We start from the raw sequence: 25,830 nt of genomic DNA on the forward strand, positions 1-25,830 counted from the left end.
AGATGAGTTGGCAGTTTTTTATAAGGTTCAACCGGTATGCCATTTGAGCCTAATGCTTTCCCAGGTTGGAGTGTCGCAATGGCAGAAGCTAGTTCATCCTCGGTTAGCTCGGCTTCGAGTGCCGAGGCAGCATCATCTGGTAAGGAGGGCCTGCGAATATCTTTTAGGAACGCAAGGTTATCTTCTAGTGTGTTAGGGGCTGCAGGCATGTATACCTTATATTAATAAGAGGCGAGTGAGTCCACTATTTGCTGCGGGTCCCCGGTCGTCTCTCCATTTTCCCGACGGAGCTGAGCTATCCACCTACTGGCTCGATCCATTTTGGCTCGCCAGGCCAGAAACTTGCCTGCCTTATCACCTGCTTCATAAATAGTGTGTCGCGTAGCCATGAGTTTTACCTTCGCCACCTCCCACGCAAAAGCTTTGTATTCCTGCTGTGCGAGACTCAGCGCATGTGAGGAATCGACAGTCAAGTCTAGTGCATGATTCGCATCTGCGTCTGCCACCTCACGCTCGAGATCTTCCATTTGCTGTGATTTCTTGTGCCCGGCTATCAATGAAATCGCCAGTCCGCGCAGCGCTGTTTTATAGGCTTCCCAGAGTGTTACTGGGGAGGATACGGATTGCGCATTTTCGGTGAAATAGTGTTTCATGGTTGCACGGAGTCTCTTGCTTATCGTGGGGTTTTGGAGATATCCTGGGTGTATGGGGAACACTCTCCGTCGTATAAGATTAGGAGAGGAGAGCACCATGTATAATGGCGAGTGGTCTGATATTCCGCGCAGTAGGTGTTGGATCTCCGCTACCCGATCCAGCCCTGCCGCCAATGTGAATATGTAATCAATCCTGGAGAGGCTATTGTGTACGCACAAGTGAAATGTGTATTCCCTATTCTCTGGGTGGGTAGTTCTCCACACGTCTATTAAACCAATGGCTTCAATACATTCCGTCAACTTGACATGAGCGTTATGCAGGTTTCTGGGGGGTTGTTTGTCAAGAGAGACATCCATCACCGCATTGAAATCCCCCGTATGAAAGTGTCGCCTGCCGGTAGGGATAGTAAAAATTTACAGAGGCCTGGGAGGGCGATTTGGTGTAATGCTGGCGGTACATACACCGAAACTAGGTTATATGGCCTCCCCTCGGCATGCTAGACCTGCAAAGCACCCTTGGTCGTCCGTTTTGGAGTCGGTGAGTATGAGCAGGAAGCGTTTATTCAGCAGAATCCCAAACCCCCGGGAGCCTGAGGTGAATTCTGAGTGGACCGCCATTGTATACCCCCCTCTATCTAGGGCCTTGGTGGCAGAGCCCGTTAGGTGCGTCTCCTGCATCAGGACTATGGCTGGACCTTTGCACTTGATATATTGAAGGACTAGTCCCCCTTTGCTCCCATCTCCCAGGCCATTCACGTTCCATGATAGCACCGTTCAGGGGGGGGGGGGGTTGGGGCCCGCGAGGCTGCGGGGCAGGCTATCCGTGGCGTCTATCAGTGGGTTGGTGTGTGCCATTTATGTTATACCGGTACTGGGGTTTGGAATTGCGTGAAGTGCCTGCCATAGTCTGTCGATGTGAGTGTCATCGTAGAAATCAATTAAGAACAATAACCTGAAAAACAAGAACTGTCTCCCTCTTCCCCCCCTCCCTCCTCCCTGCCCGGCGGATCCCAAACTACCCGTCTCGCCAACTGAGCAGAGTACTTTGATCCCATTACGAGTACTTGCGTGGGGGGTGAGTCTGTCCGAGAGCATCTGAGGCCCCCTCATATGACGTCGTAGCAACGGCTTATGTCTTCTCGTGAGTCACAATTCTTGCACACAGATTATGGTGCTGTCCATATGTGCACTACGTGTGCGAGTGTCGGGCAGGCCGAAAAGTCAGTGTGCCCTCTGCGGGGGGGGGACCACAGATGCCTGCAAGGCACCAGAGATCCTCCTGCTGCTGTACCGCGTCGCTCAGTCCCCCTTGTCACTGGATTCCGCAGATCTGGATCCCTGCGATTCCTGGCGTCGGTGTTGTTGCTGGGCTCTGATCTTCGCAGGTTTCACCGCTGCGCGCCATCTATCCAGCCAGTCTCGGGCCTCCTCCGGCGTTAGGAAAAACCAAGCCTTCCCCTCCGCCTCCACTCTTAGTTTTGCTAGGAAGAGCATGGAATATTTGAAGTCTCTGGCCCGGAGTTCCTTTTTAACATCCAAAAAACCTCGTCGTTGCTTGGTTACAGCAGCTGTGTAGTCCGGGTACATCGTAATCACTTGGTTGTCCAAACGAATCAGAGTGGCGATCCTGGCCACCTGCAGGATCACGTCTTGGTTGCGGAAATTAAAGATGCGTGCCAGAATCAGTCTGGGGGGTGCCCCTGGCTTGGGCCTTCCGCCAGGTAATCGGTGTGCCCTCTCAACCGAGAAGAAGCTCGCCAGACTGCGCGGTTGCAGCTGATTTTTGACCAGGTCTTCAACTAAAAGGTCCAGGGTCGGTCCACCTAAATTTTCTGACACTCCAATAATGCGTACGTTGTTACGCCTTGAGCGGCCTTCCTGATAGTCTGGCTTGGCGAGGATTTGTTTGTTGTCTATTTCCAACTGGCATACCTGGCGCTGCAGATGTGCTGTGTCAGTGGTCAGCACCTTCGTCGTGGACTCCACTTTGGTCAGCCTCCCTGACAGCTTGGAGAAGTCAGCGCGGATCAGAGTGTGTCAGTGGAGATTGTGCCTATGGAGGATTGGGCTAGCTGTAGGGCGGCCATGATGTCCGTGAGCGTGACTGAGTCCGCGGCCTGCTGTGTAGGGGTCTCTGTCTGGGCGGGAGTTGCCTGCATCTTTTCGCCTTGGTCTTTAGAGTAGGCAAATTTGTCCAGCTTGCCAGCCGGTGCCCCTCGTGTGCCTCGTCCCGCCATCTTGCTCGCCGTTCAGTTGATCCTCCGGTTCCCATGGGAGGGGAGGAGCGGTAGTCACCGCTGCCAGCCGCGTTGCTGTGTGCAAAGCGCGGCCTTTCGGGTTTCTCGCCCTCCGGCCCCTGTATCGCCAGGCAGTGAAAGAAATGGGAACTGTGTCCTCGCAATACTGGATGTCTTCGAGCCCTTAGATTGCTAGCGGGTTGTCTCGGTCAGCGCGGAGCGCCCACCCGGCGGTGTAGGCGAAGAGAGGTGGGAGCGGGTATTGTCGGGTGGACCGGGATGTGTCGGAGCGTCTATCCCCGCAGATTCTGCCGTGTCCCAAGTCCCGCAGGCGTCGGAGGCCTGCGGAGTCCCAGCCCCAGCCACATTCCTCAAATCCCCGTCCCAGGCGTCCCTTACACTTGCCTCATGGTGTTACAGGCAGCCACTCTTAGCCTGTTTAGTGCGACTGGGGCCGGTAGATATGGCCTCTCGGGGTTGGAAGGGTCCTGGCGTCACGCGGTCCTGAGGCGGCCCACCGCATCTTGTTCAAGTCTTCGCACCGACTCTGCGGCGCTGTCTCCTCCTCCGGTCGGCCCCCGCCAAAGTGATCTCGCAGGCACCACGCTCCTCTCTGCGTCCTCAGGTGCTTAGATCAGGTCAGAGGTGTCTATTTTGCAGTCGCGGCCGCCGATAGTGTGTCTGTGCTGCAAGCGCCGTCACCCACGCCAGCTACGCGGGGGGCCGGCGCACTCGAGGTCCCGGCGCCAATGCGGTCGATAGGCCTCCAGGTCCCCTTTGCCGATTTCTCTGGGGCCGCACGTCACAGGAGGCTGCGAGACGATGCAATCTGTACCGCTTGAGTTCCGATTGATGTGCTCTTCAGCTACGCTGTGTTTGCTCAGGATAAGTGTGCGGATTAGTAACGGAGGTCTTCTCGCCCTCGGAGCTCCTTTAGGCTACGGCCATCTTACCTGGCTGGTAGCCACACACCCTCTAGATTGCGCTTTGGACATCGTAAACACCAACTTCTGTCAGCTTGCAGGAGCGGCAGTGCTTCGCCGCCAGGGATGGCTTAAAGCCACCACTTTCAGACCTGAGGTACAGACAAAGATTCTGGACATCTGCTATGACAGAGAGTCTTTGTTCGGTAAGCTCATTGATGAGGCCCTCTTAGCTATAAAGACTGACACGGATACCGCACAATCATTGGGCACCCTTCAGTACCGGCGTGGAGATTTCAGAGGAGCAAGAGGGCGTGGTTTTTCATCAAGAGGAGGATACCAAAATCACAGAACAGGGAGTATCAATCCCAGTATAGACAGCCCTACAGCCAGTCCTCATACCGCCAATCGTCCACGGCTAGTTTCTCTCATCAAGGTGGTCGGAAGAAATCACAAAATCAAATCAGAGATACTAGAAGGAAGCAGTGATCTCCACAGGGCGCCAGCCATATTACCCTCCTTACCCGTGGGCGCAAAGATTTCAGCTTTTGTTCACAAGTGGCAGGAAATCCCGTCAAATCGATGGGTTCTACACCTAGTAACCAACGGCCACACCCTCGAATTCAACAAACAGCCACCTACTACTCCGCCCAGGGGTCCCCATCCACCTCGTCTTCACTTATTATTCAAGGAAGCCTTAACGATGCTCCTCAAGAATGCCATAGAGAAGGTTCTATCATCTCAGAAAGGAACAGGTTTCTATTCTCGTTTCTTCCTGATCAAAAAGAAGTCCGGGGAATGGCGACCAATTCTAGACCTCCGCAAGCTAAACAAATTCCTCAAGAAACAAAGTTTCTGAATGGTCACACATGTCGAGATTTTAAGTTGTTTAAACGAAGGAGATTTTATGGCTTCTCTGGATATAGAAGACTCATATTTCCACATACCTATCCACCCCAAACATCGCAAATATCTTCGCTTTAGAGTGGCTGGCGTACACTATCAGTTCAAGGTGCTCCTGGTGGGCTGAAATCTGCGCCAATAATCTTCACGAAGTGCTTGGCACCTGTAGCAGCAGCATTGAGATCTCGAGGAATACAAGTATTCCCTTATTTAGATGATTGGCTGCTCAAAGTTCCTTCAGAACACGAAACCAAGGTTGCCACAGAAGAATGTATACATCTATACATCGCTTCTCTGGGACTGACCCTCAACGAGAACAAATCACAGTTACGCCCTCTCCAAGTCATGCCTTTTCTCGGAGCACGGTTAGACACGGTCCAGTGTAAAGCATTCTTGTCGCACGACCGCCAGCTGCGTCTTCAGAAGTTGGCAAAGTTAATTGCAAAAAGAAAGTCCGCTTCAGTCCGAATGTTTGCTTCGCTCCTCGGAATGTGATCTTCAGCGATACATCTCATACCCTTAGCACGGCTCAAAACGAGACCACTTCAGGAAGAACTACACTTTCAATGGCAACAGGCCATGGGTTCGTTCGACGATACTATCAGGATCACACAGTGCATGATAAATTCTCTGCATTGGTGTTTACAGACAGAATTTAACCCAAGGCCTCACTTTCCTACAGACCATTCCAAACTTTGTTTTAAAGACCGATGCCTCCATCGAAGGATGGGGAGGTCATCTGCAGGATTTTCAGTTTCAAGGAAGATGGTTTCAAGTTCAAAGACAACAGCATATCAACAGACTGGAGCTCCGTGCCATATTTGTCTCTCCAAGCGTTCCTTCCAAGGATTGTGGGTTCCTCAGTGCTTGTCCGTACCGACAACACCACCGGCATGTTTTATGTCAACAAACAAGGAGGAACAAAATCGGCTACGCTCTCGCAGGAGGCTCAGGAATTGTGGGAGTGGATCACACTCCACAAGATAACACTGAGAGCGAACATGTCAGGGGTCTTCACAATACCCTGGCGGACACGCTGAGCAGGTCTCAGTTGGACTGTCACGAGTGGGAGCTAGAGCAGGAGCAGGTAAACAGTGTTCCAGGCTTGGGGCAAACCTGCGCTGGACCTATTCGCAACGAGGGAGAACAAGAATTGCTGATACTATGCCAGCAGGTTCCCTCAACAGGGATCAAGAGGGAAATCCCTGTCCATGCGACGATCAGGGATTTGTGTGCATGCTTTTCCCCCAATACCATTGATTCCGAAGGTGCTCCGCAAGATGAAGCTGGAGGGTTGCCGTTTAATACTGATTGCACCAAGGCAATATTGGTTCCAGGAACTTCTCCTATTGTCTCAAGGCAGGCCCATTCGCCTTCTCCCGACGCCTACAATGTTATCGAGGGACAGAGGGCAAGTACTTCATCCGGACCCACAGTCCCTGCACTTGCACGCGTGGCTCCTGATTTCTTAGAGTTCAAGGACCTCAACATTTTACAGGACTGTCATGAGATTTTGGCCAAATCCCGTGCCCAGAGCACAATCAAGACTTATCGCCTCAAATGGAAGCGATTTTGCTACTGGTGCGAGGCGAATAATATTCATCCAGTTCAAGCTCCTGCAGTACAAATACTCCTGTATCTGCTTTCTCTTGCCGAGTCTGGACTTATTTTTCATCAGTCAAAGTACATCTTGCTGCTCTTTCCAGATTCAGGAAGTGCGCAAAAGTTACCTCTCTGCTCGTCTTCACTTGTGAAACAATTCATGAAAGGACTTTTCCGAGCTTTCCCTCCAGTGCGAGCACCCCCTCTAGAGTGGGAACTCAACACAGTTCTAGCGCAATTAATGAAGCGTCCATTTGAACCGATCCATAAAGCGGATCTCAAATTCCTCACTTGGAAGGTCGCCCTTTTATTGGCTCTTACCTTTGCAAGAAGGGTTAGTGAGATCCAAGCTTTCACTAACAAGGAGCCCTTTTTGCAGTTTACTCGGGACTACGTAATCCTTCAAACAAATCCCAAGTTCATCCCTAAGGTACCAACACAATTTCACTTGAATGAACTGGTAAGATTAAGAACATTCTTTCCGAATCCATCCACTCAAGCTGAAAGAGCATTACACTTCCTGGATATTAAGCGCTGTTTAAAATTGTACCTACAGAAAACTAGGGACATCAGAAGGTCCAACCAACTGTTCGTGGCCTATGGTCAAGCAACTCTTGGAAATGCAGTAACTAAGGCAAACATAGCCAGATGGCTGGCATCTGCTGTTCATTTCTGCCATGACAAGGCTAACAAGCCTTTGCAGAGGAAAGTCAAAGCTCATTCGAAAAGAACTATATCAACTTCTACAGCTTTGTTTGCTGGAGTGACTTTGGAAAATATCTGTCGTGCTGCGACATGGAAAAATGTCCACACGTTCACGAAGCATTACTGTCTTCAATCTTCGCATCAAGAAGATGCAGCGGTTGGACAGGCTGTTCTACGCCATCTCTTTCATTAAGGTCAGATTCAGGTATTTTTTCTCTTTTATGTATTATTCCATTACTTCGAATATTTATGCAAATACACAGACTTATATGTCTAAAAATCGTAAATATTTCTATATACTTATATATATATTTATATAATGTCTTCTTAAAGGCTTGGTTTAAAAAATAAATAAATAAATATATGATGTTTTCAACCTTTGTGGATGCTATTTGGGAGTTTATGAGCACGTGTCTCCGACCATCCGCAAACGACAGTATATTGGTATACTGCTTGCTACTCTGACTCAGGCATGTGAGTCTATGAAAGATACCCCAATACTGGATAAGAAAACAAGTTTCTTACCTGTGACTACAGTTATCCAGTATTGGTATCTTTCATAGATTCACATGCACCCCCCCTCCTCCCCGACGAGTCAGTTCTCTATAATCTGGCATACTTACTTCCCACTTGTGCTAGGAAAATCTGAGGAGAACTGCCTCTGCTGGGAAGGTTCTAGAGGGTGCTGGTAGCTGATTGATTGGAACCAATTTTTGGTTCTTTTTACTATAATGATGTAAATAGGCTACTAAGATGTTGGCCTTAGGCTTTTAGCCTACTACTGTTATTTACTTTTGGCACTACTTTTGTATTTACCATGGAACTCCCGCCTCGGCGATGGGGAATGATTCAGGCATGTGAATCTTTGAAAGATACCAATACTGGATAACTGCAGTTACAGGTAAGTAACTTGTTTTCTTACTCGTCATGAACACTTTGGCACCTTTTCTCCACTCTTGAAGTGTGCCTTCTAACTTTGAAATTTTACTGAGGATCATAATGTGTAATTGAGACAAGGCTGCAGGCCACAACTAGGCAATATTCCACAAGGTCGGATAGCTTGTTCCTTATCAGCACTGCTGTTGATTTGAACTTTGCATCAGACATTTCCAAGTAGGTCAGGAAATCTTAAGGTTGTCTCTTCATCAAGTATGCTTGGCACCTAGTCAGACCCTGCAATGGCGGAAATTCAGACTTTAATAAAAGTTCCCTAACTTCTTTTGTGGGATCCAAAAGTCTCTAAATTCTCAGGGAGAGCTGCTTGGACTGGAGTCCACAGACTCATGTGGGAATAACGTTTTTCCCCACTTTCAGGGAGGCCCACCACCAGACATCGAGTCCTTAACTGGTCTTGCTAAATGTCATGCTGGCAGTTACAGATTTGTATGTTTTCTTCACACTTTCCCAGATCCAGAAATGAAGCTCTCTTACAGGCTGGATTCTCTCATAACGTAGACATTCTTCTCTTTGTCAATTTTCTGAACGCTAGCCTCTATAGCTCTAAGAGTTGCTTTTCATGTCAAGAGGCTCAGGAAGATGTTGGGGGCAATCTCGATCGCCACAGCCTCTCATCATGCAGAAGAAAATCTTCAAACACGTGTCCCTTTATCTTATCCCAGACAACACTCTATCCTGAGAGGGTTGCGCAACAGCTTTTAAAAGTTGAGCTCAGCTGTGATTGCTGTGATTCCTCAAGTGAATATTGCTATTGTTTTGACACATTCTATACCCATCTTTTCCTGCACTATGATCGAATTCCTGTTTATCAACACTGTTATACTGCCAAAGCAAGTCCACAATACCTTGTTCAGCAGTTTTCCAATATCTCTCTCTCACTTTCCTCCCCCTGCTCTTCTTACAAACCCCTTCTTCTTCTTCTCTCTCTTTCACTTCTTATCTCTCGCTTGGTCGCTCTCCTCAAATCCATTTACGTGTTTCATTGAAGAGCACATGTGGTTGGAAACTGTTGAGCAGGGCCTAGCTGCCAAATGGCCTAAATGGCAAGTATCGAAAATATAAAAGGCAAAATGAAATCCAATAACGAATAGCAAAAATATTGACTTCCTAGAGTAACCCTTGTGCTAAGTGATAATGACCTCAGTCTCTCTAAGATACAATCGCCCAAGTGAAATGTTTATTACATGTGAAATATTAAAACTAAATGCCAAAAGCAATATTTTTTCTCTCAGAAGATAGAAATGATAGGAAAAGATACATGATGGATGAAAGGGAGAGTGGCCAGAGCGAGGTCCCAGCAAGATACGTCCTTTACGCAACTCCGCCCCATAGTGAGGGATAGGGTGGCAGCTCATCTAGCAGAGGGAGGAGATGCCCCTTATGCTGAGAAGATGATGCACTGGTGAGAGCAGGCTTGAGAGCGCTGCGGGCAGGTGGGGCACAGAACTCATCTGACTTGGTTGTAGCTTGAGGCCTTACTCGCAAAACAGCACTGAGATTGAGGTGAGCAGGTTTTAGACCTAGAGTAGCAGGAGTGAGGTGGCGCAGGCGGAACCTGTGGAACTGAGGGTACGTTGAGGTACTCCAAGCACTCCAATTAAGTTGTAGCCCTTGACTATGGCTATCTTATCGCTTGGTAATTCTGGTGGTTGGGGAGCAGCTGTTCTGAACTGACATGTAGTGGCAGTCAGTTGGGGCGGACCTCTGAGTTGGAGTTCCCCTTACTCCAGATGGTACTGAGGCCGGTCTCCCGAGTGTGAGAGGTGCTACATGATTGGCCACGCATCAGGGGGGGAGTCCCCATTTCATCAAATGTACAAGGGGCTACGCATTGCAGAGACCATCAAAGGGGATCCTGGGTTCTCCCGCCCAACCCTTAATGCACAGTAGGCCATTACAAAGAATGGGGTTACCCCGAAAGTCAGGGACCTGGGAATAGAATCAATACAAAAAACAAGGGTCCTAACTCAATAATTACCACAACACAATAATGTCATTCAGTTATATCTTTTCAAGTTTAGAGCTAAGAGAGATCATTTAGGGTAGCTCAGAATATTCAATATAGCATTCTAACATGAAGCGATGCAACATCCAGTACTTGATTCATCAATATTTATTTACAAAGAGAGTATAAATTGCATAATGTTCGGCGCATGGTTGCTCCAGAGGGAACGTGCATAAAACGAGAGTGCTGAGAAGTGAATGTGTAGAAGCAGAAGATTAGGAAAACAATAGAGCAATTATTAAAAACCTTTACAGAGTACACGGTTATAATTCACCGTAAAAGGTGTCCTGGTAACGTTTGAACATATCAACAAACCGTTTTGTATATTTTATGCACAGAATTTAATTCATGTTGTAGCACGTTGGAGAATGGCGTATACCAGGCTTAACAACAAGAGGGTGTCGACGTTTCGACCCGTCTCAGGGTACAGAGGTATTTTGAGACCTTGACCGTGCGGGTCTTCTTCAGGACAACAGGGGGGGATTGGGGCAACCTGACGTAGTCCTCGACTTGACTTCTGTGTCTGAAATAATGAGAAGGGGTGATGAGGATGTTGCATTGATGGTGCAATTAAACACCAGTCAGAGGGGGTGTAGGCTTACCTAATATGAATCCAGGTATGACTCTACCACAGATTGCGAGTCACAATAATTCAATTAACATGTGTGCAGTCCTGTCTAGTTAATTCCACAGGCTGTCGAGCTGAAAGTAAGCAGAAGTGAAAATATTGAAGGTGCAGGTCAGCGATTAACTCGCTCTCTCTACAGTACCGGGGGCATAAAACTGATAGGTATCAACATTACCTGCAGTTGTAGAATCAATCAAATGTGCAGTGTCTCGGGCCTTCTATTTAAGGGAAAGGAAACGGAATTCATTTGGGTATCTCGTTTCCAGCCGCTGGGCGCGCTGTAAGGAAACCGAGTGGGGAGTATGAGTAAGTGATTCCCAACGGTGCAACCTGAATCACTGGAAGGGGTCCTCGCAAACTCTTTTTTTTGAAGAATCTGCTGGTCTTCTAGCACGTTTGATTGATCGGGGCTACCCTATTAGACTCCTTAAAAAAGCTCGGAAAAGGGCATGGCATAATCATAGGGAATTACTTCTGATCCCTAAATCTAAGGAAACCTCCAAGGCAGAACGGCTGGTGTGTGTCACAACGTTCAGCACAAAGAGTAATGACATCAAAAAGATATTAAATAAACATTGGCACTTAGTGTCGGATGAATTGGGTAACATACCAACGCCTTTGCATGCTTTCAAGAAAGGCAAAAATGTGAGAGATCACGTGGTTAAATCGCTACTACCCATGGGTCAGACCACCTTATGGGGTATTCCGGCGATTGTGGGACACCATAAGTGTGGATCCTGTAAAGCCTGTTCCTTGACCAAGGAAATCAGTGAATTCACGCACAATGAACAGGTACACATTTTGAAGGGCTTCAGTAACTGTAACTCCTCAGGGGTCATATATGCAATTGTTTGCCCATGTGACTTCATGTATGTGGGACAGACGACTCAAAAAGTTAAATGTCGCATCCTTCAGCATTGTAGCCGCATACGCTGTAAAACAGTGGGAGCACCCTTGGTTGAACATTTCACGAGTTTTGGTCACACTGCAGACAGCTTGAAATGGTGGGTTATTGAAAAGATCAAGCCCAATCCCAGGGGAGGGGACTTCAGCATGATACTAAACAGAAGGGAGTGTAGATGGATACATTCCTTAGATACAATTAACAGAGGATTGAATGAACTGGAGGAGATTAATAGACAGATCTCCATTATGAGCAATGGCTAATGGGGTCTGTGACTGTTCTTGATTCAGGTATACTGCTCATGGTTACAATTGGTCAACAATGGATAACTAAACCTATATATTGACAGCCGATGGACTGTCTAATTGTATGTTTGTTTGACCTGTTATTATCAGTCCAATTGTTCAATTTATTTGTTTATCCTTCCTAATCATTCATTGTAATGACATATTGATATACCCCTCTATTGTTCATGGTTACAATTGATCAACATTGGATAGCTAACCCTATATATGGACAGCCGAGGGACCTTCTAACTGTATGTTTGTTTGATAAGTATATGTACGTGTCACTATCAGTCTAATTGTTCAATTTGTTTGTTTATCCTTTCTTAATCATTAATTGTAATGACATATAAATAAGATATTGTTGTTGATATTATTGTGAGATTATGTATTCACAATTGTTTCTAAACCGCGAGATTGCACTCCCCCCTTCTCCCATGTACCATGGCGTTCTGGGACCTCAGTTTCTTATAAGGCGCACCTTGCAACTATAATTCTAACTTAATCCCCGACTGTGCATTGGGCTTTAAACTACTTACGGTTAAGTCATACATTGAATATTATCACTCACTCGGTCCTTATTCACTACGGATGTTTCCGCACACCTTGACTGAACTACAATTGTACGGCTCCGGTGAGTCTTTCCACCGTGACATTCATCGACGCACCGTCACTACGTGAACGGTTGCCCGGTGACTCTATATACTTAGAGCCTAACGCGCTCCCGCCACTCTTGGTTGAGACGCTACAGGAAGCACGTACCTATATGGACGCAGGTAAGAGTTTGCGAGGACCCCTTCCAGTGATTCAGGTTGCACCGTTGGGAATCACTTACTCATACTCCCCACTCTGTTTCCTTACAGCGCGCCCAGCGGCTGGAAACGAGATACCCAAATGAATTCCGTTTCTTTTCCCTTAAATAGAAGGCCCGAGACACTGCACATTTGATTGATTCTACAACTGCAGGTAATGTTGATACCTATCAGTTTTATGCCCCCGGTACTGTAGAGAGAGCGAGTTAATCGCTGACCCGCACCTTCAATATTTTCACTTCTGCTTACTTTCAGCTCGACAGCCTGTGGAATTAACTAGACAGGACTGCACACATGTTAATTGAATTATTGTGACTCGCGATCTGTGGTAGAGTCATACCTGGATTCATATTACGTAAGCCTAAACCCCCTCTGACTGGTGTTTAATTGCACCATCAATGCAACATCCTCATCACCCCTTCTCATTATTTCAAACGCAGAAGTCAAGTCGAGGACTACGTCAGGTTGCCCCAATCCCCCCCTGTTGTCCTGAAGAAGACCCGCACGGTCAAGGTCTCAAAATACCTCTGTACCCTGAGACGGGTCGAAACGTCGACACCCTCTTGTTGTTAAGCCTGGTATACGCCATTCCCCAACGTGCTACAACATGAATTAAATTCTGTGCATAAAATATCCAAAACGGTTTGTTGATATGTTCAAACGTTACCAGGACACCTTTTACGGTGAATTATAACCGTGTACTCTGTAAAGGTTTTTAATAATTGCTCTATTGTTTTCCTAATCTTCTGCTTCTACACATTCATTTCTCAGCACTCTCGTTTTATGCACGTTCCCTCTGGAGCAACCATGCGCCGAACATTATGCAATTTATACTCTCTTTGTAAATAAATATTGATGAATCAAGTACTGGATGTTGCATCGCTTCATGTTAGAATGCTATATTGAATATTCTGAGCTACCCTAAATGATCTCTCTTAGCTCTAAACTTGAAAAGATATAACTGAATGACATTATTGTGTTGTGGTAACTATTGAGTTAGGACCCTTGTTTAATGCACAGTAGGCAGAGCTGAAAAACACAGCCAATTTCGAAGCCCACGTGTGCTGGTGGTGCTGTGGCTTAGGAACCAAACAAATACACATGAGAGACCGTGGCAGATGTGTAAGAGGCTCGCCATTGCCGTGCACAACTAAGGCATTCCAGCATGCATTCCAGAACCGATTTTGGGGACAGGCAGGTTGTGTGGCTAGTGTGCAGACCTCCGTAAACCTGTAGCAATATGCAGCAAGGAGAGTGGCTGGGCTCAGTCTCTCTTACATCCTGCAAGCAGAGAGCAAGAGTATTGGCCATGGTAGAGGGTGGGGAACCTATGATTTTGGGGCAGGCATTCGGGCTGGAGGCCAAGGCTGGTGCTCAGTCTAAATTCAGGCAAAAACATCCCCCAGTAAGGGAGCTGATCTGTTTGGGTCTTTGCGTAGTCCGCATTCGGTCCCTTTCTGAATTCACTCAACTGTGGGGGCATTTGGCCTACTGCCTCTCATGAACATGGCCTAGTCATTCAGCAAATAACCAAAGATGTGGTCCATTAAAGAATTCCTGGCATGCAGAAACAATAAGGACTCTCTGATGCCCTTCATGTCACTAGCAACAGCTGAAACTGAGAACACTCTAACCACCCAGTCCTGTGCCACCAGAAGAGATATAGGAGACATACAACTATAAATAAATCTGTTCTAAGTTATCCTCATTCTGGCACGATATCACTAAATCATTGACAGACTTGGAATATAATTTGCAAATAGCAAAGACCAGACTCGATGAAGTGGAGACTATGATGGCTGTGCAAGCTCACACACCGGATTTGAAGGAGGAAAGGATTTAAGTTCTGAGTTGGTTGAAAAGCTTGAAGACATAGAATATTGTTCCAGAAGGATTAATATGCCACATATTAGCTAAGGGCCAAGATTTCACTATCAAACTTGGTGAAACCCACATAGCCTTCTCACCATATCAAATACACCAAAAGCGATCTCCAACAAGAGTCCACCACTTAAAGATAAAAGAAAAAGTAATGAGCACGTCAAGCTCAATGTACTACATACAGTTTTGAAGAAACAAACGACACATCTATCAAGATCTTTCCACATGCACTTTTCTGCGAAGAAAAGGGTTCACTGATGTCACTGCACACCTTCTTAATAAGCCCTTATCATATTGATGGGGTCGTTTGGTGTGCTTTCTGTTCTCAATCAAGGGAGAAGAGCATGCTTCCTGAGACTCTGAAGGAGCCCGCACACTCTATGGGTTAGAGCCGCAAGAGGGTTCACCACCCAGCGACGGAAACTATTGACGAAGACAGTGTCTAGCGTAGGTTGAAAGGTGAAGACCAGTAAAGAAGAAAGAAAGCATCCACGGAGGACAGCAGCCAGAAGGATAAACCACTCTGCACCTGAGGATTGAACGGACCGCGGGCCGCTACTGATCACATACCATAGGGATTGCTTTTAGCCCTGTGTACAATGCTGAACCGTATCCCTTAAATGGGACTTTGGCTTGCCTGGTAACTCCCCATGGATGATGAGAAGGAGGGCAATCCCCTACTAATTGCATTCACAAACTCAGAAGCAGCAAGCCGGTGCTCTTTTGCCCCTCTGGTTCTAACAGGTATTTGTTAATCCCCTTTAATGATTGAATTTATATCTGAATGAGCTTAGAATCATATTGAGAAAGTAGTCAATAGACGTTCTCTAGCATTTAATCTTTTATAGATTCACATGCTTTGAATTATTCCCAGTCTCCAAGCTACATTTTCACTACCTATATTAGTCACTGCATTTCCCTCGTGCTGGACAAGCATGGTGGAATGCTGGCACAGAAGTTTCCTTCTTGGATTAATTCTGCCTTGGAGGTGGAGACTATTTTGGAAGAAACATTCCCTCCTTCGTGACCGGAAAGTTAACATTGGGTGAACATTGCATCATAGATATGGCAGAGTCAGTTCACTTGCCACACTAATATATTTGAGGGCTGTCCACTGAACATCTATTAAGAATCATAATCGTTTGGGTTTTGCTGTGAAGAACAAAATAGGTCTCACACATAAGATGTTATCAATGGATCAACTGCAGCTTCCACCCTATTGTCAAAATATATTAAGAGTAAATTCTTGGAGCTGTTTCTGAGCGCCTAATAATAGATGGAAAGGAGTGAATGACCTACTTAAAGAAAGGATCTGCAGATATACATACATGCAAAAAACCAAAAGAGAGAGCTAGGACAGGTGGACGGCCGTCCTTGTCCCGAAATGTAATTGTAACCCAACTAAGACGGCCACATTAAATGACTGTCTGACACTGTAGTGTCTGGCACCTCAAAGGTTTGTTAAGAAAACCCTCACACACCAACCTGGTTGGTGTCATGCTTCATCATCAGGTTCCAGCCGAGTAGCCGAATGCTATTCAGCTGTGCTACTACACCTGTTTACAGTGGAGCGGGTGTGAGGTGTGGGTCAATGTGATGAAGTGAGTGTAGATATAAAAATACCTCCGGAATACTACCTATTAGTTTATTCCTGGTGATCCGAGGTATATTAAAAATGAGAGAGTGGGTAGTAATTATGTGTAGTTTATTATTACCCTTTGATGGTCGACATGTATCAGCCCACTTGAAAATATTGGGGCTTTCTTCAGGACCTTTCAAATACAATAAGTGAAGTGAAAAAGTGAGTGGTAAAAAAGGAGCCACGTGTTAAAGCATTTTTAGTACTCGCGCTAAGGAGTACTATATATGCTGGGAGGACTGACCGTTTTTTGGGTCCTCACAAGGGCTAATATCTGAAAAGAACACAAAACAATACAATACAATGATTAAAAACATTCAGTGGGTTATGTCATAACCTCATCGTTTGGTGGTTTAGGGTGATGATGAAGCATGACACCAACCAGGTTGGTGTGTGAGGGTTTTCTTAACAAACCTTTGAGGTGCCAGACACTACAGTGTTAGACAGTCATTTAATGTGGCCATCTTAGTTGGTTTACGATATACATACATGTACATGTGTATGTATATATGTATATATATATATATATATATATATATATATATATACTATATCAGTACAAACCGCCTGATGGACCCTCTCAAACAGTATAATAATGACTACTGTGTTTGGAACTGAGCTTAATTTGCACATCTAGATCTTTATGAATTTTTGTAATAATGCACTTGCACTTTATTTTCATGTATGAATATAAGCATCGACCGTTCATATACTATTAGCAGTTATGTTTCTAATAACTGTTTTTTAGATGATGATATGATTTTCCTATTTATAGGTATTAGCACATGCACTTTATCACCATAATTATGCACAAGATGTTGCCCGTCAAAGCAATCCGATTTACTTCAACTCATTTTATAATGATTGTATTTGGATTGCTGTATTATTTATTTTAGTTTTTTGATTTAGGAAAAGGCGGGCTTTGGTTTACCAGTTTTTTCACCACTGCTATGCTTATATATTGCTTATTGGCCCAAGGTACATCATGTGATCAAGACAGTGTTTCACTGTCGAAACACGTAATGCTGGGCACTTGCTATTTTGTAAGAAGCTGATAATTTTGCAATGAATCGCACTATATACTATTAAAGCACGCTGTGGTCCGTACCTGGTACTTGCTGTGACGAAGGCAATTCAGGATTGTGGATTTCTTTATAAATATATATATATACACTGAAAGAACAAAGGTTACAGGGATGTTCTAGTTAGGGTCAGATTTCACTTGTACAAAAGCAGTGAAAGCATTGAAATTGGGCAGTTATAGTTACCTGGGCTAACTATAACTTACACTCCTACAATGCACTGATTAGGACCTCACATTTACATCACTCATGACATGGTCTGTGCCATCACGGATTACATCACTGATGACACCATCCAGTGAGTGTAAGTATTTTGTAAAAGTTTGATTGTTAAACATATATCCTAATGTACTATAAAACTTAAAGTAGTTTTCTAGGTGTACTACTGAGTGATATTACTTTTAATATATATCATGTGAGTGGCTGTGTGACTGTATGTATCCTTCTGTGTATGGGTGTGTGAGTGGCTGTGTAAGTGGTTATGTGAGTAGCTGTGTGGGTGAGTAAGATGCTGTGAGAGTGGCTGTATTGGTGAGTGAGTAGGTGTGCCAGTGGATATATGGGTGAGTGAGGGACGGTGTAAGTGGCTTTATCAGTGTGTAAGTGGGTGTGTAGTGACTGTATGGGTGAGTGAGTGGATGTCTGAATGGCTGTATGAATAATTGACTGGGTGTGTAAGTGGCTGTATGGGTGAGTGAGTGGCTGTTTGAGTTGATGTGTTTATTGACTTCGTGTTTGAGTGACTATTGGACAGTGAGTGTCTGTGTGAATGGGTGTATGGATGAGTACAGGAATGTGTGAGTGCTTGTATAGATGTGTCAATGGGTATGTAAGTGGTTGTATGAGTGAGTGTATGAGTGCTTCTATGGGTGAGTGAGTGGCTGTGTTGAGAGGCTGATTAGGTGAGTGAGTGGGTGTGTGACACTGTAGGTAAATAAGTGGGTGTATGAGTAGCTCAATAGGTGAGTATGTGGGTATGTGACTGGCTGTATAGGTGAGTAACTGGTTGTATGAATGGCTGTATGGGTGAGTGAATGGTTGTGTGAGTGGTTGTACGAATGAGTGAGTAGTGTGTAAGTGGCTCTATGGAGGAGTGAGGGCATGTGAGTACTGGTATAGTTCTGTGAATAGGCATTTCAGTTGTATGGGTGTGTGAGTAGGAGTACAAGAGGTTGAGTGGTTCTGAGGATGGTGTCATCAGTGATGTTATTTGAAATGTCATCAGTGATGTCGTTGACCATGTCATGAGTGCTGTAATATGTGAGGTTTTAAGCAGTACATTGCAGGGGCATAAGTTATAGTTAGCTCAGGTAACTATAACTGCCAAATTTCACTGGTTTTGTACAAGTGAAATCAGAGCCTGATTATAACGTCCTTGTAACCTTTGTTTTTTTTCTGTGAATTTCTAAGGTTTTTTTAATTCAATTTTGCAATTTATATAAATACTCACACACACTATCTCTCTCTTACTCTCCCTCGCTCTCTCGCCTCAAAAATATAGTGTTTGCTTTGTTCTTTCAGGGTTACACCCCACTACTTGCTGATGGCGTCATCCATGACACTGCTGCAGGCATTGTTTTTGATTTTTCATTTCCTCACACTTGCCATGGTGATGACCACCCTATTCAGGCCCTGGCTCAGCCGAAATTCAGGGAGCCTGAGACAAGAATGGCCCAAATCAGTGACCAATCGAAGACCAATTTGACATCATATGGTCACAGTTCATCTATTCCTTTGGGTAGGTCCAGACACACAAATGAGGTAGTGTTTTAATCAGGAGATGTGTGGAACATCTGGGTGATAGAAATCTTGTGGCTCCCAACAGATTCTGAAACTTTTCCTCACAGTAATATTTGGAAAATATGTGATTTTAGCCAAAGCTTAAGATTTGCAGGGCATTCTGGGTAAGTAAACATAGTGGGATTCATGCAAGTCACATCACCCTGGGCTCTCCTGGATGTTTTTTTCCAGTAAAGTCTAGGTTTGGTAGCCTTCCCTAGGTGATGGCCGAGCTTGGGCCCAAATACCGCAGCTACACACATCTCCCAAATTGGTCCGGTTTCATTTGATGTTTGGGTCTGATAGGATGAAATTTGATGCAAAGCTAGGTAGACTATAACTTTTGTAAAAATATATTTAGAAGGGCAATTAAGGTCTACTTATTAATTTGCCTCATAGGAAGGAAGGATGATATCCCTATGATCCAGCAGATTAGTGACCATCAATGTTCGGATCAGACATGATGTGTGATATATCATCTCTTTGGTATTGAACACATTTAAAAGCATTTAGCGCTAGAAGATGTTGGTCAAAGGATGAATCCCCACAACATGTGCATCCTGGTTACCACTGAATTAATTAATATTTTCTAGTAGCAGGCCAGATACATGTACTCCACAGTAACTGTAACAATATGCCAAAGCGAAACCTCTTGTGTTCCACTATTCTTGATAATTATGTAACAGAAATCATACTCTATCATGACACCCCCATGCCTAATTGATGAGCAACACACTGCACTAGTAAAACCCCCTTCTATAGACTAAATCACTCATGCTCTGCTAGGCTACTTTGACCTACACCTGAGATGGATGGCCTGCTTGATGTTTGGCAAGCACAAAAAGGGGACACTAAGATGCCCTCATGGGTGATTAGCCACGCTATACAAATTCAGATTGAATGATTGAGCTATATTCATATTACTCATTTGCTCAGACCACTAACTCACATACCGACTTTTGACTCAGTGACAGTTCTCCCCTGGATCGCTGACGTAATATATCTGCCACGTACACTATCTGAATACAGCTCCTCAGTACTTCTCCTACATATACCTGAACTTCAGACATGCACCCTTATATGACCTTTTCCATCAAGAACCCTCTGGGACTCAGCGTTTTGTCTAGAACTCAGAGCAGCTGTTCTAGAATTTTGTTACATCAATGTGGCTCGTTCCCCCAACTCTCCATGGTCTGGGAAACATTTCAAGGCTTTATTAGAGGCTACACCAGCATCCTCAGTATGGCATACTACAGTCACCCAAGACACAACTAGAAGGCATAGAGACTACACTGAAAGAACTCAAGAGTACATTTGCAAAGGATCAAAATCTGAAACTTCAAAAAGTCTTGAACAAGTCTCTTATTTGGGATGGAGTGGTAGCGCTCTCCTTAACAAAGAAGCAAGTGCACCAGATATAGAGAGGGCGAGCACCCCAGTAGAACTCTAGCATGGGTGGCTGACATAACGCACCTACTTGCATACCACTATGCCCAACTATTAACTGACTCAAGGAGCATCATAAACAGAACAAAGAACCTTCTTCTGCATGGGAAAACCTGTGTCCTTAGTTTCTCTATATTTAACCTTATAGACATAGAATAGTATCTATATCGGATAGCACTGGCCTGGATTTAAGGTAGAATGCACTGTCAGAATCAATTAGCACTCAAGAAATTATTACTGAAATAGAAGTTATTCTAGGTGGAAATGCCAGGTGCTCAGATGAACTCGCGTCCGTTTTAAAAAGAAATCAAAGCAATTTTAGCACTACATTTGGCAGGAGTTTACCAAGAGGCCATCAATCTAGGCTTCCTGTCCAGCAGTCCTAGGAAGGCAGTACTATCTGTTGTACCTAAACCAGGAAAAGATTAAATGGGATTGTAAATCCTATCGTCCCTTGTCCCTTCCGAATACTCAGTGGCCACTAGGTCAAATTCGCTTATGAGTACCCTGGTGCTGCCAAATCAATCTGCATTTATATCAGATAGGGCACCATCCAATGACCCTAGCTTCTTCTTTTTGATCCACCAGATTAAACCAGAGTTTGATGCTATCTCAGTCTTTCTAGATGCAGAATGTGCACTTGACTCATTAGAATGGCCTTTCTTGTTTGAGGTATTGCATAGGATGGGCATGACCAACAATATATTGAATCTGATTAATCTGCTATACAATAAAACTATTACCTGGGTCTGCGTTAATGGCCGTGCCTCTGGCCCATTTTTGATCCAGCAAGGCAGCAGGAAGGACTGCCAACTTCCCACTTTCCTTTTTGCCCTGTCTGTTGAACCTCTTGCAGCTTGGCTGATGACGGAACAATCCCAAAAAGATATAACATTCACTCCGAAGCGCATGCTGTTATCAATGTATGCAGACAACATTATGCTTTTTGTTAAAGACCCGGGGATTAACCTTGAGACTATACTCAGGGAGATGGTTAGTTACACTGGCTATTCAGCCATACATATCAACTGGGGAATATCAGAATACTACCACTCACCAGCACCTCCAAAAAGTTAAATATGGAATGGCTGCTCAATTGGAGTGCGAGACCAGCTAAATACCCATCATAAAAGTATCAAAACGAAGTGTTAATCCAAGATCACCATAGCCCTACCGTGGCCAAGATCACCGGTCAAGTAGACAGATGGACATTGCTTCCGTTGTCCTTGGCTGGATGAGTTTCCCTTATTAAAATGGTTGTCCTTCCTAAACTTTAATACTTGTTCAACACCATGCTCCTTCCTCTTAAACACTTTTTTGGCAGATTACAACCAATGCTCATATAATTTCCATGGGGAGGAAATACCCTAGATTAAAATGGAACCCTATCACCTTGCCATACAAAAAGGGTGGCTTTGAGGTACCAACTTTAGAGCCCCACATCTACACATCGAACGTGACCAGGGCAAATTAGGTGACTTGGACACTGTGATCCCTAATAATGTTACTATACCCATACAGTTAATACAAACAGAGAAGTGCACATGCTGGTCGATCTGGACTATGGCCAAAAAGACGGGACTAGACTGCATATACTCATCCAAACTAAAATTGGCAAACTATCTTGGCATTACATCCACATTTGCTGTAGACCCACTGGTTAGCCATCTATTTAAAGAGGGTGAATTCCTGTCCTTCGAACATTTCAACAAAGGCATGTCTTGGACATCTTAGCATACTACAGGACACACATGCGGTGTCTGGGCTACGGCCTACATTTCCTGCAGACAGCCTCCTAAAAACAAAAACACCACATTGGGCAAATGGGAGTGTGACTTGAGTTAAGAGCTGAGCTGCACTGTCTGGACATACTGTTGCACATAGGCCTAACTTATTTGCATAAACTACATACACAAATTACTGGACTTTAAATTCCTAAACAGGATATAATGCACCCCAAAACTCTTACATGCAATTGATCCTGGAACTCACCCAGCTGTCTCCTTCCATCTGGCATGGGAATGCCGACCAGTGAGATCATACTGGATAGAAATTGCAAGGACTGTAGGCCTGAATCATTGAAACACATCAGACTGCTCTCCAAGTCTCATGCTTCTTGGATACGTCAACTGCTTCCAAAACCAGAAGATTGAGAAGGTACCTGGACAACTCTGAGTTGTGATAATATGGAGTGTTCTTTTCCATCATTTTGAGTCTGATTTACTCAGCAGGGCCATAGACTGGGCTCTTATAATAATATGTATGCCCGCAAAATGCATTAACGTTAACCACGCCTAATGTTATGTAACCTAGATACATTTAAGTGTATCTCGTGTATTTTGTTGTTTATTCTACAATAAAATGTGTAAAGAAGCCCATTCTGTGGAAATGAAGGGGATGAATTGTACATCAAAGGGATCGATAATAGGGGTGGTACTCTAAGAATTCATATTGCAGAATATAGCTGGGATATTCAGTTTGAGTTGCATTCATTGGCCTTCTAGTTATTCTCTCCTACCATCAAATGTAATTACTATTTGAATTTGACTTGCATATCCCTAGGTTCAAAAACAATCATCTTTTTTTTGCTGTATTTATTTAAAGGACCTGCCGCCTTACCTTTGCAAGTTGGACGTCACCTTTGAAAAAGGTAATTTTGTATGGGTTTTGGTCTTCTGATGAATGTGCTGTTGATGAATTACTGCCCTGGGGTGCGATGTTGGTGTTAAATAGTGATATGACTTCCCAGGTGTTTCTCATTGAATACACTGCATGCCTCTTGGCAATATAATAGCTCAAAAGCTACATCAAGCACAAGATAACATAAGTGTTGACGTTGGGGTTAGAATAGTAACAAAGGCCTGCAATGTCTGCTGTGTTATTGCAGAATGGGAAATGACCAGCTGCAATAGGCTTAGCAGCCCTTCTCTCTAATCATTGTATATTTTACCAAATACATCTGCAAATTTAAGTTCATTTATTGAAGGAGCATGCGTCAAGATGCAGATGGTTGTATTGAACTGTGCATAAAGCGAAGAGCAGCCACAAGTGTAACCAGGTAACTAAGAAATACCCCTGAAGTCTTCTGTCTGGAAACCCGAGGTCTCCTGAGATTTTTGCTGTGAATTATTAATGGTCAGGGGAATGTAGATTAGACTGTGTTGTTTAGGAAACCGGCCTTGCCATCAGGAGGTGGAAAGAGAAGCTTGAGTATAAATATTTAACCCAAGTAAACATACTTGAGCCTCTTGAGACTCACACTGGAGGCAGGTATTTGACCTGTATAAGCAACAAAGGTATGCTCCATCCAAACCTCCATAAGGATGTTGAGGCAAGTAGGAAGCAGCGGCAGACAATATGCACCTATACTACAGTGCGATTTAAGAAGAATGACAAGATATAGGTTTTGACCAAGGGAGACATTATCAAATCTATTACTTCGACTTTGAGTGTCTCAGAAATGTTTCCTGATATTGGAACATTATTTTTGTTTTGGGGGTCATGTTAGATTAGAATCGTGTTTGAACTAACAGACTGAAAATATTCTTCTTTTATCATCGTTGAATGGATCGCATTTCCTAATATTTTTTTTTTGACGTTATGAAGGTCCTTTTAGTAGCTATACCCATTTTTCATATAAATATATGTGTGATGCTTAAACACTGATGTGTCAAAAATATTAACTGTTAATAGTATTGCAAGCACTGAAAAATGGGTCTTACATAGCTGCTGCATGCCATGGTTCATTATTTAAAGATTTTGAAGAAAAACATTATGGGCCATATGTAACAAAATACCGTTTTGCGAATCTCAAATTGCGATTTTCTGCGAATCGCAATTTGAGACTCGCAAAATGCTACGTATGTGGGATTTGCAAATAATTTTGCGAATCCCACATATTCCTTATTTGCGAATCGCAAATTGAGATTCGCAAATAAGGAATACCTTCCCATTCATTCCGGTGGGCTAGGAGGCCCATAGTAATGAATAGGAAGACATTCTCAATTTGCCATTGTCAATTAGAAAATCGCAAATTGAGAATGCAATTTCAAGGGTACCAGGGTGTCAAAAGGACACCCTGTTGCACCCCTTAAATGTGCATGTGTGCACATGTGGCACACATACATGCCCTAAGGGCATGTATGTGCGCCACATGGTACTTTAAAAAAATGCAAAAATGTGCATTTTTAAGTGAAATCGCAATTTACCACCAACTTGAAGTTGGTGGTAAATTGCGATTCCTTAAGGCCAAATCGCACTGTCTTTTGTGCTTTTTACATTGCATTTAAGGAATCGCAATTTGCGATTCCTTAAATACAATCGCAAAATAGGGAATCGCAAAAGTTGCGATTCCTTATTTTGCGAGGGGGGGTTTTGTGTGCTACATTGCACACTTCTAATTTGTGATCGCAAACGATGGAATTCTGCGAATTTCTGCTTTTGTGATCGCAAATTGGCTTCATACATATGGCCATATATGTATTAGTTAAGTTAAGGTTCCCATTATGAGTGGTCTGAAATTGAAACTCTGAAATTTGGGGAAGTCATATGTGGCAATTCAATTTACTGTACAGATAATGGCATGTTTGTCTCTATTATTCTACCCGGAGACATTGTGAGCTTACAGCTAGTGAAATCTCTAAACTTGTGATTCCAGTGGGACTGGTAACTCCTGTTATCAGCAGCATTGAAAATATTCTGCTACTAGTAATGAGGATCTAAGTGTTGATTTATTTATAATCATTGACCCAGAACCTGATTACAGAGTACAGTCTATAGCAAAATGTGCCCTGGTGGCCGTTTGGTATTGTGATAGACTTTGTTCAAGTATTGTTCTTGTCACCAGCTCCTTCACATTTTTACGTCCAGAGCTCCTTGATGTGGACTGCAAAAACGCAAGAACTTTAGTTCTGCAGTATAGAATCCTCATTGATACCCTGGTACATTTCATATCGATCTATATATACCCATATATGAATAGAAAGGGCAAAGAGGTGAACCTTTCTAGAGCCCCCTCGAAAAATCTATTACAGGCAGGGTTTTTTAATGTATTTTAGAGTGCATGTAGTACCAACACACACAATCTCAAAACTACATTTCCGCACTTATCACACAAACTACTGCCTATGAAAAATGGTGCAGCCTAAAAGTATTACATTATAAAAGTTACAAAAGCATCATATTCCTTTTAAGGTTACTGGAGCGTCCACTACTCATTACGCTTTGTATTGGTAGTTACCTCACCAAGTAATTTCTTTTTTTCAGTTCGTCTGATTGGGATCTTGTTGATCTCTGTTTTACTGGGAAATTCCTTTTGGAATTCATCCTATTTGTTCTTCACTCAGCATTTATGTAATTTAGCAGATAAGGGAAGTTCTTTTTTTGTCTTT

General features: G+C 44.1%; 1 protein-coding gene across 1 annotated transcript in view; it reads left to right on the forward strand.

Moving 5' to 3' along the window:
• The window catches only part of GDPD1 (glycerophosphodiester phosphodiesterase domain containing 1), a 379,654-nt gene that overhangs the window by 225,862 nt on the left and 127,962 nt on the right, over positions 1-25,830 (forward strand). Inside the window, exon 4 of the mRNA XM_085649395.1 lies at positions 23,045-23,090. Within this exon, the coding sequence (XP_085505521.1) occupies positions 23,045-23,090 (46 nt within the window). The remainder of the gene's footprint in view (positions 1-23,044; positions 23,091-25,830) is intronic.

Source organism: Triturus cristatus, chromosome 3_2 (assembly GCF_964204655.1).
Source record: "Triturus cristatus chromosome 3_2, aTriCri1.1, whole genome shotgun sequence".
Taxonomy (NCBI): domain Eukaryota; kingdom Metazoa; phylum Chordata; class Amphibia; order Caudata; family Salamandridae; genus Triturus; species Triturus cristatus.